At 51.0% G+C, this 10,415-nt stretch overlaps 2 protein-coding genes across 2 annotated transcripts; one reads left to right on the top strand and one right to left on the bottom strand.

Annotated features, from left to right (window-relative positions):
* The first annotated feature begins 9 nt into the window (after positions 1 to 9).
* On the top strand, positions 10 to 5,258 carry vcpip1 (valosin containing protein (p97)/p47 complex interacting protein 1). The gene is made up of 3 exons (XM_077724856.1): positions 10 to 3,186; positions 3,247 to 3,333; positions 3,563 to 5,258. Exons 1-3 carry the CDS (start codon positions 627 to 629, stop codon positions 4,135 to 4,137), a joined length of 3,222 nt encoding a protein of 1,073 aa, XP_077580982.1. The 5' UTR covers positions 10 to 626; the 3' UTR covers positions 4,138 to 5,258.
* Positions 5,259 to 6,239: 981 nt separating this feature from the next.
* proca (protein C (inactivator of coagulation factors Va and VIIIa), a) lies at positions 6,240 to 9,333 on the bottom strand. Its single transcript, XM_077724879.1, has 9 exons — positions 9,191 to 9,333; positions 8,481 to 8,599; positions 8,047 to 8,204; positions 7,747 to 7,771; positions 7,562 to 7,672; positions 7,340 to 7,480; positions 7,136 to 7,254; positions 6,930 to 7,047; positions 6,240 to 6,851 (listed from the first exon to the last, which is right to left on the bottom strand). The coding sequence occupies exons 2-9, from the start codon at positions 8,563 to 8,565 to the stop codon at positions 6,274 to 6,276; spliced, it is 1,335 nt and encodes a 444-aa protein (XP_077581005.1). The 5' UTR covers positions 8,566 to 8,599; positions 9,191 to 9,333; the 3' UTR covers positions 6,240 to 6,273.
* Between the last annotated feature and the right edge of the window lie 1,082 nt (positions 9,334 to 10,415).

The raw sequence follows: 10,415 nt of genomic DNA, 5'->3' as shown, positions 1-10,415 counted from the left end.
TCAAAGGAAAACATCGCACTCAAGCTAAGTTAGCTTCGCTCGTTTCCTCTTTGCGTCAGGCGAAAAGACAAGATGATGCGGCGGCGCGTGGATTCAGGTAGTCACTCGACTCGACTGCTGGGCCCTTTTCCAGCAAGTGAAAATTGAGGACCGTGCCTCGCAGCAACTAAAAATTCAAACAAACAAAAACTCTCCAAACGACACCAGCGCGACTTTTCACTTCCTGATGTAACGAAAGGCGGCCACGGCGCGTTGCATTGTGGTCAGTGTAGGCAGAAACCTGCGAAAGTCCCCCGCTCGAAAAGAGCCAGGGTCGATTAGCTATCGTCTCGGGGGTCACATCCCCCAGGTCTTTGTAGTTTTCTCCTGGGAGCGCAAATGAAACATTTGTCCGCGGAAGCGTCTTGTTTGGACGACGCGACGCCGACGTCCGACTACGAGTCCCACTATGCCCCGCCCGTCCGCCCGTCGTGACGACACTTGTTTGGTCAGGCTCGAGCAAAACAGCCGCTTCCGTGTTGTTTTCGTTTTGCTAGCAGCCTTCCTTCCTCCACCGCCGGCCATGAGCCCGGCGTCTTTGTGAAGCCCCCTCAAAGAGTTCCGAGCGAGCACCTCCTCGTCACGACATGTCGCTGGTGCAGAGCTCCAAGAAGAAGGACAAGCGCATTCTGTCGGCCACCTGCCCGGACCCCAAGTGTCGGGCGAGCCTGTTTTTTCCGGCTCACGGCTCCGTTAGCATCGAGTGCACCGAGTGCGGCCAGCGGCACGAACAGAGGAACCTGCTCAACGTTCAGGAGGTGACCGAGCCGGATGCCGTGCTCCACAACCTGCTGCGGAACGCCCTTCTGGGGGTCACGGGCGCCCCGAAGAAAGGCACCGAGCTGGTCAAGGTGATGGGACTGTCCAACTATCACTGTAAGCTGCTCTCCCCGGTTCTGACCCGCTACGGCATGGACAAGCAGAGCGGCAAAGCCCAGCTGCTGAGGGACATGAACCAGGGCGAGATGTTCGACTGCTCGCTGCTGGGCGACCGCGCTTTCCTCATCGAGCCCGAGCACGTCTCCACCGCGGGCTACGGCAAGGACCGCTCGGGGAGCTTGCTCTACCTCCACGACACCCTGGAGGAGATCAAGCGGGCCAACGGCGACCGAGAGTGTCTGATTCCCGTGCACGTGGACGGCGACGGCCACTGCCTGGTCCACGCCGTGTCGCGGGCGCTGGTGGGCCGCGAGCTCTTCTGGCACGCCTTGCGGGAGAACCTCAAGCACAACTTTCAGCAGAACCTGGAGCGCTACAAGGCGCTCTTCCAGGACTTTGTGGACGCCGCCGAGTGGGAGGACATCATCAACGAGTGCGACCCGCTCTTCGTGCCGCCCGAGGGCGTCCCGCTGGGCCTGCGCAACATCCACATCTTCGGGCTGGCCAACGTCCTGCACCGCCCCATCGTGCTGCTGGATTCTCTGAGCGGCATGAGGAGCTCCGGCGACTACTCGGCCACCTTCCTGCCGGGCCTGGTGGACGAGGAGCGCTGCCGGGCCAGAGACGGTCAGCTCAACAAGCCCATCTGCATCGCCTGGAGCAGCTCGGGCCGCAACCACTACATCCCGCTGGTGGGGGTCAAGAATGCCGTGCTGCCCAGGCTGCCCGCCCACCTGCTCCCCAAGGCCTGGGGGGTCCCGCAGCAGCTCATCGCCAGGTACGTCAAGCTGGAGGCGGACGGGGGCTGCGTCATCGGCGGCGACCGCAGCCTGCAGGACGGCTACATCGCGAGGCTGGTGGGCGCCATGGAGGAGGTCTTCGTGGAGAAGCACGGCGTCCACCCGGCGCTGGTGGCCGACATGCACCAGTGGGTGTACCGCCGCACCGGCGTGGTGGGAGTCCAGCCCGAGGAGGTGACCGAGGCGGCCAAGAGGTCGGCGGCGGAAAACCGACTGCGTCGCTGCCTGCTCTGCGGCGCTCTGTCGGAGCTCCACGTGCCGCCCGACTGGCTGGCGCCCGGCGGCAAGCTCTACGAGCTGGCCAAGTCCACCCACGGCCAGCTGCGCCCCGACAAGAACTACAGCTTCCCGCTCAACCGCGTGGTCTGCTCCTACGACCCGCGGGCCGACGCCCTGCTGCCCGACTACGAGCTCAGCTCGCCCGACGCCTGCAACTGGTGCCGCGGCACCTCGGTGCGCCGCCTGGGGCCCGACGGCCGCGTGATCTACCTGGACGGCGACCGTACCGCCACCCGTTCGCACGGCGGCAAGTGCGGCTGCGGCTTCAAGCACTTCTGGGACGGCAAGGAGTACGACAACCTGCCGGAGGCCTTCCCCATCACGCTGGAGTGGGGCGGACGCGCCGTCCGCGAGACGGTGCACTGGTTCCAGTACGAGGGCGACCCGGCGCTCAACAGCAACGTGTACGACGTGGCCACCAAGTTGGTCACCAAGCACTTTCCCGGCGAGTTCGGCAGCGAGCTGCTGGTGCAGAAGGTGGTGGACACCGTCCTGCGCCAGACCGCCAAGAAGAACAGTCCGGAGCAGTCGGACGAGGGGGCCCGCGCACGCCAACCCCACCCGCCGGACCCGCCCGGCAAAATCATCCTGACGGGGCCCAAGGCCAAGACGCTCCACAAGGAGGAGCTGACCGCCAGCCGGGCCGAGCGCAGCCTCCGGCGAAGCATCGGCGAGCGAGCCTCGCTCTCGCAGCGCCGGCGCACCCAGCCCGAGTCGGAGGAGCGCTCGCCGGAGACCTCCGCCCCGTCCTCGGCGCCGGCCACCCCCGCCAAGTCCTCGACGGCCGCGCCCCAGGCCCCCTCCGGTGGGGAGAAGAAGATCCGCGTGAGCGCCGCCGACGGCAGGACGGCCACCCTCACTCTGGGGCCCCGCGCCTCCTACTCGGACCTCTGTCGTAGCATCTCCGAGCACTTGGGGGTCGCCCCCGACCGCCAGTGCATCCGCCACGGATTCCCCCCCAAGGAGCTGCCGCCACCAGCCGCCGGTCGCGAGGACGAGCCGGTGGAGCTGCGGCACGGCGACCGGGTCACCCTGGAGATCCTAAGAGACCCCGAGGAGTGCGCCACGGTCGCACCGGCGACCGTGGCCAGGACCCCCGAGCCGCACGTTCCCGCCGAGGTGGAGCGAGAGCTCGGGGAAGGCGTGGACCTGGAGATGTCCTCGCTGTGTCTGCTGGCGACGTTGATGGGTAAGGAAGTCCCGGTAAATGAGATAAATGTGTTTATTGACATTTTGAATGTCTATCCAGGCGAGGACGTGTGGACGTACGCCAAGAAGCTGCCGCACCTGTTCCAGCGTGGCGGCGTCTTCTACAACATCGTCAAGAAAGACATGGGTACGTAATGGCACTGCATGAAATATGCAGGTGGCAGAATTCAATTAAATTGGTAATTATATTCATATTAATTAATAATAATTATAACCAATTGTAGTTTTTATCATTTGGCTCTATGAATAGAATTATAGAGTGACTCAATGTTAACAGAAATAGTATTAAAAAGAATAACAACAGAAATACTTTACATTTGAGGACTGTCTGTACAAACAACTGTTTGTGTCTTTAGGCCTGATGAACGGGAAGCACTGCACGCTGCCCCACCTGACGGGTCGGACCTTTGTTTACAACGCGGCGGAGGCCCGCGTGGAGCTGTGCGCCGACACCGCCGGCCACTTTGAGGTGCGCGCCGACGTGGAGGACCGCGTCAAGGAGGCGCTGTCCCAACTGCGCTCGGAGGCCTCTGGAGAGGGCGGCGCCGGCGTACGCAAAAAAGAGCGCCCCCACGCCATCCGGGCCTTTCAGGGAAAAGGCCACTCGCTGGGTGGCAGCGGCGGCGAAGCCCGGCCGATCACCCGCCAGCACAGCGCCGGCGCGGACCTCGCCGTGTGCGCGCCCCAAGTCCCAGAAGACGGCAGACGCCGGCCGGTGCGCGTGGCGCCGGGCTTCGTGACGGTGAAGGACGGCGGGGGACCCGATCCCGCCCTAGTGGAGCAGCAGCGCCGCGAGCTGCAGGAAATGGTCTCTTCCATCCAGGCTTCGGTGGAGCGACAACTGCGGCGCCAGCCCGCCCCCAAGACGGAGGACGAGGACCAGATGGAGAGCCAGGACGGAGAGCGGGCCGAGCCCATGGACCACTCATGATCTCCACCTTCCATTCGCCATTGATGGTGATGGACGGAGTGGCTCTCAAAGTGAACTTTTACCACATATTAACCGCATAGAAATTTTGGCAAAGTACCACGTCCAACACACAAATGAAGAAAACACATCAACAAACTTGCTATCATTCGAAATTCTTTAACATTTTTCCAAAATTAACCCATCACCTGCATATTGTATTTTTTGGTGACATAGTTGCGCTTGGGTTTTAAACACAAGGCAAGTTCTACGGTACTAAATTGTAAGCAAATTAGTAATCAAAGCTTTAGAAGTTCAAAAAAAAGCTGATGCCTTTTGAATCTGGCAACAAAACGGTGGAACCATTAAGGCTTTAATGTTGCTGAGGCCTTGGCCACACGAGAGAAATGTTCATTTTTTTGCACATTTAAAGGCAATTTCCAGAAACGAAGTCAAGAAAATTTCTGGAAATGTTTGTCGCCATGTTGGGTGTGGCAAAGTGAAGCAAAAAGAAAAAAAATGACAGGATAAGATCTACGGCAGGGTATTCAGGACACACAAAGAAAAAAAAAGTGGCTTATATCAATGTCATATTACTATGACAATATTACGAGAATTAACTCGAATTCAAATCCTAATATTGCATTACTTTACGTACTGTTAGGTGAAAGAACTCCAATTTGAAGTAGGAAAAAGTGGAAATATTCTGAGACATTATTTTACGTACTTTACTCTTAATAATATTATATTATAGTATAATACAATTCTCTCTTTGTGTGGCCTCAATACTTTGTTGTAGTGATGAGGAAAATGAAAAACTGCGTTATTGAATTTTTTTTTCCCCCTAGGTTATGTCGTCACAGCAGTAAACGTCCTATCCAAACCCATGATGTTCTTATCTTGATTTATTTTCTTTTGGGCTGGATCGGACAACAACGTTAATTGGCCTCAGTTGAATTCCTGTAAATATTTAATGAGGCTCGGAAGGAAATGTTGTTTTGCTACGTTGCAAACTAAACATTCTAAAAAAGCCACTTGAAATGGAAATTACTTTTAGCCGACGACAACAAAAACTCATTTCATCCTTTTGCTGTTTGCACGTGTGGGGATTTTCCAATAAAAAATCACATTTCTTTCACTCGTTACTTCATTATTACTCATTGTAGAGACTATACTAATCCTGAAAATTTCCAGTTTTCCCTCTTATATGAGGTGGACTTTAGGACCCTGAGAGCTGCAGCTTTTCCACCAATTGGAACTCAGAGAGCTGCACCTTTCCACCAATTGGAACCCGAGCCGGTGGTGAGGTCGCTTGGGCGACAGGAAGACCAGGAAATACCACCCAAAACAGAAAGGATAACACGTGAGTTCTCTTTTGCTCCGTTTCCTTCTTTCCAACGTCCCTTTTTAGTTATTTTGCGTACCAATTATGATGCCAACTTTCCGGCTAAAGTTCCGTCGCGTGGTGGTTATACACTTTTCCTGATTTGTATTTCTATTCACATTCATTTTAACACGTTTTTTGGAACTGCTTTACTGCAGGTGAGTCCAAAATGTTTGCAACCCCCCCCCCCGCGCGCGCTTAATTACTTGATTTGGATTGAGAACGATGCTTACAATGGGATTTATCTTGCCATTTTAATAAGTTGATACTGAATCCGTTTTAGTTATTGTTTGGATTCCGTATTTACAACGAATGTTTTAGCATTGATGTGGTGACCAATCCATTGTTCACTTATGTCCTGACCTCTGACCTGTAACTGACTGGCGACCAGTCTGTCATTTTTCCGTTTCGCTCTGTGACAACTGCTGACCAATCCATCGTCATTGACTGACTGCCGGTCCATTATTTATTTGCTTACTGTTATCTTTAGACCAGATAGTTTTTTTCCTCACATGCCTCGCGACCATTTATTCATAAGTGATCTGGGATTGACTGGCAACTGGTCTATCATTTGTCCACATTTGCCCTTATACAAGTGGTGACAATTTCATTGTCATTGACTAAAAAAAAGACCAGATTAGTCCATCTACATTGCACCAGACATAAATTGGCAGGTTGAGACGCTAGTGGACTAGCGTAATTGGTGGCGGTTGGCGAAAGTGTGAATAAAAAGATGTGAAGCTGCACATGGAGGGAGGAGTTTATTGAAGCACCCTTCAGGGTTGCGGCGTGTGCGCGCCCTGCTCCCAGTCCCGCCGCACGCTGTCGATCCACTCGTTGTAGTTGGACACCTTAGTGTAGATGCCCAGCTTGTCTCGGCGCCCGCATCCCTCGCCCCAGGACACCAGGCCCAGCAGGAACCAGGTGCCGGCGTGCCGCGTGACCATGGGTCCGCCGCTGTCGCCCTCGCAGGCGTCCGTGCTGCTGCCCAGGACCCCGCCGCACAGCATGTTGTCGGAGACGTTGTGCGACATGTGGGCGGCGCACACTTGGTGGTCCACCAGCGGCACGTGGATGACGTTGAGCGCCGAGCTGAAGCGCCGGCTGTCGGCCTTCTCCTTGCCCCAGCCCGTCACCACCGTGTCCGTCCCGTTGCGGTGGAGGACGCGCTCGGCCAACGTGCGGCTGGGCAGGCACGCCGGTAGGATGTAGTCGGAGAGCGGCGCCGGGGCCTCCAGGCGCAGGAGCGCAATGTCGTTGTCCACCATGGTGCTGTCGTAGTCGGGGTGGCGGAAGGCCTTCACCGTTTTCAGCATGACCTCCGTGCCCTCGTCCCGGAAACGCTCGTAATCGCCTGAGGGCCGTTTTGGATCGATTCGGAGCTTTTAAACGACGGGTGGCGAGCATTTGTCTGGCTTTTGAATCGACTCACCCAGGAAGACGCGGAAGCGCAGGTTGTTCTCCAAGCAGTGGGCGGCGGTCAAGACCCAATTCTGGTCGATCAGCACGCCGCCGCAGTGGAAACGGCCTTTGGCGTTCCGCAGCAGGACCTGTGCCACAATGCCGCGTCATTACTGAGAAGTCCAAAAATGTGTCATTCAATGTTACCAATAGTTTTTTGTTTTTTTTTTCCCTCACCTGCCAAGGACTCTCACCCTTCTTGCCGACCTCCCCGTTGAGCACCCACGGCGACAGGCCATCCAGCCGCCTGGTGTAGGACGAGCGTCCTATCAGCAACTGCCCGCAAGACATCCGACCTGCAATCACACAACGATGACGTGAGGTGAGGCCAGTGGTTTAGATGACACGTTTTTTGGTCATTTTTTTTGTGTGTGTGCTGACCTTTGGCCTGGCAACTTCTGCCGTCGTTTTGCAGTTTGTAGCCGGCGACGCAGCTGCACGTCCGCTTGAGGCCGTCCGCGCTTTCCGTGCACTCGTGGTCGCAGTCGCCGTTGTTCTCGCTGCAGTTGGTGGCCGTTTTGACTGAGGTGAGCGTAATGCGTCAGAAAGAGTCGAACTCATTGGCTGCTATTGACGTCCAAATTAAAATGGACTGGAACTCACCGTATTCGCAGAACTTGCCCTCGTATCCAGAGTGGCAGTTGCACGCGTAATCTTCCAGCATGTCCACGCAGTCCCCGTGGACACATTGGTTGATGACGCACTGGTTCCCGTCTGAAAGGCACACACACACACGTGTCTCCATTCCCACAATGCTTTGCGGGGCCGGCTGTGTCAGGGTAGCTCACCTAGGTACACTGTCCAGAATTCCAGCTGGAAAAAGAAAGACACAGTCAGCATTGGGTGTCACACATTAGTCGTGCTTATTTAATATTAATGTGACAAAGACTCCATTTTTTTTTCTCACACTCATATTATGGGGTAGCGAGAACATGCAAACTCTATACAAGGAAAGTCCAAACTTAGAATAAACCCTCGAACTAGAACTCTGAAATTGTAGGCATGAAAATTGATGTATGGAAAAAATGAAATGAGGGAAACTAGTTGCTTGCTCTCCAAAGATTTGAAGAATGGCAAAAAGGCCTTACCGTTGCCTCTCGAACCTTGAAGATCTCCCTGGCCTCCTCAAAGTTGCACGTCTCCTCCACGCACTCCCGTTCCAGAGACGGCGGCTTGAGCTCCTCCAGGAAGGAGTTGGCGCGACGCGAGCGCAACAGCATGTGCGCCCGCGGCGCTTCCGAAAACACTGAGGAGAAAAACGTGCCCGAGGCCTCCTCAGCCAGTGTTCGAAAAAAATCAGGCTACTTTGTCCAAGTTAGCTCCAGTGGAGCCTTTATCGTATCGTATTCTGTATGAATATTCCGTCTTGATTTTTTTGGCCCGTCACTTATTTATGGATTATTTGTTTATTCATTTTCTGAACCAAACTACTTATTTTTTTATTATGATTTTGTTTGTAGTTGTTGTTATTTGTGCACTTTGTGGTCAAGCATTGAATCTCATTATATTTCAATTCACTCACCTGATAGGCTGAGCGAGGACGCCGCCCACAAGGTCAGCATCAGGCCGGCGCAGACGCTCGGATGGAGCGCTCGGACTAAAAACATGGCCGACCGGGTGACTGGTGAGTGACCTTAATGCCTGCCAAGTGAGAAAACATTGAAAACATGCTGGGAGAAAGCCGGCCTCATATTGTATGACACAAGGCTACTTAAGTAACAATTTTAGATTAACAGTTAACATCGTGGCTCTACATATTTGGGAAAAGTCCAATAATATAATAGTAAAAAAATACTCATTTTGAAAGAAGTACGTTTCAGTTGAACCCATTATTGAAAAGAGTATTACATGTTAACTCAGTTAATTTATATGAATATTCAATTAATATGACAGTTATTTGAAATCGAAAGTGTTAAATTTAGGTTTATACAGAATGCAATTCATCTCAGAGATTAATCACAATTCAAAAGTAGACATTAACCAGGCCTAAAGAAATATGCCAATCCATCATTCAATTGCTAAAAATAAAATAAGGCCTACACGTATTTGACTAAAGCCTTTGCATAGCTCCATCTAACAAGCTCCTGTTTTTGCTTAGCCCGTTAGCTAAAGTGCATAAGCAACATGATATTTCCAGCGGCCCTCCGATAAATTTGCGTCTCCACCCCTGATGGAAAAGCCACTTGAATAAAATGGTTCACTTTGCTCGACGTCCAAACTCCATTCACTTACTTGTTGGCGTCAGTGGCGTTTTGCTGAATTTTCGATGGCGTTTCGATGCACTTTTGATGTCTTTTGATGTCTTTGTGTGTTTGTGGCGTGTCAATGAGTTACTAGCGATGTTTACTGACAGTCCAACAGTCCTACCGACCAACCTGACTGCACTTCACATTCAGATATCTTCCCCAAGTCTCTCCTTTCCCAATCAATGCACAAGCTTTTTTTTAAAAAAAAATACATAGTATATAGTATATAAAAACGACATAGTATATGTAAGGCTTTTTTTTCTCAAAAAACGACATAGTATAGTAAGGCTTTTTTTCTTTAAAAAACGACATAGTATAGTAATGCCTTTTTTTCTTAAAAAAAACGACATAGTGTAGTAAGGCTTTTTTTTCTCAAAAAAACGACATAGTATAGTAAGGCTTTTTTTTTTCTTAAAAACGACATAGTATAGTAAGGCCTTTTTTTCTCAAAAAACAACATAGTATAGTAAGGCCTTTTTTTCTTAAAAAACGACATAGTATATAGTAAGGCTTTTTTTTTCTCAAAAAACGACATAGTATAGTAAGGCTTTTTTTTCTCAAAAAACGACATAGTATAGTAAGGCTTTTTTTCTCAAAAAACGACATAGTATAGTAAAGCCTTTTTTTCTTTAAAAAACGACATAGTATAGTAAGGCCTTTTTTTCTTACAAAAAACAACATAGTGTAGTAAGGCTTTTTTTCTCAAAAAACGACATAGTATAGTAAGGCCTTTTTTTCTTTAAAAAACGACATAGTATAGTAAGGCCTTTTTTTCTTAAAAAAACGACATAGTATAGTAAGGCTTTTTTTCTCAAAAAACGACATAGTATAGTAAGGCTTTTTTTTTCCTTAAAAAACGACATAGTATAGTAAGGCTTTTTTTCCTCAAAAAACGACATAGTATAGTAAGGCTTTTTTTTTGGTAAAAAACGACATAGTATAGTAAGGCTTTTTTTTGGTAAAAAACGACATAGTATAGTAAGGCTTTTTTTCGTTAAAAACGACATAGTATAGTAAGGCTTTTTTTTTCTTAAAAAAACGACATAATATAGTAAGGCTTTTTTTCTCAAAAAAAACGACATAGTATAGTAAGGCTTTTTTTTCCTCAAAAAACGACATAGTATAGTAAGGCTTTTTTTTTCTTAAAAAAACAACATAGTATAGTAAGGCTTTTTTTTCTCAAAAAACGACATAGTATAGTAAGGCTTTTT

Source organism: Stigmatopora nigra, chromosome 9 (assembly GCF_051989575.1).
Source record: "Stigmatopora nigra isolate UIUO_SnigA chromosome 9, RoL_Snig_1.1, whole genome shotgun sequence".
NCBI classification, from domain to species: Eukaryota; Metazoa; Chordata; class Actinopteri; order Syngnathiformes; family Syngnathidae; genus Stigmatopora; species Stigmatopora nigra.
The sequence above is the reverse complement of the archived record's forward strand: the minus strand, read 5'-3'. Positions and strand labels throughout refer to the sequence as shown.

Excerpts from the sequence above, each read along its gene's own strand:
- proca (XM_077724879.1), bottom strand. The coding sequence starts at position 8,565 with ATGTTTTTAGTCCGAGCGCTCCATCCGAGCGTCTGCGCCGGCCTGATG. Across the intron at positions 7,481-7,561 it reads GGGCAAGTTCTGCGAATACG|TCAAAACGGCCACCAACTGC; the intron begins GTGAGTTCCAGT and ends CGCTCACCTCAG. Across the intron at positions 6,852-6,929 it reads GCGCTTCCGCGTCTTCCTGG|GCGATTACGAGCGTTTCCGG; the intron begins GTGAGTCGATTC and ends AACGGCCCTCAG.
- vcpip1 (XM_077724856.1), top strand. The coding sequence starts at position 627 with ATGTCGCTGGTGCAGAGCTCCAAGAAGAAGGACAAGCGCATTCTGTCG. Across the intron at positions 3,187-3,246 it reads TCTGCTGGCGACGTTGATGG|GCGAGGACGTGTGGACGTAC; the intron begins GTAAGGAAGTCC and ends ATGTCTATCCAG. Across the intron at positions 3,334-3,562 it reads CATCGTCAAGAAAGACATGG|GCCTGATGAACGGGAAGCAC; the intron begins GTACGTAATGGC and ends TTGTGTCTTTAG.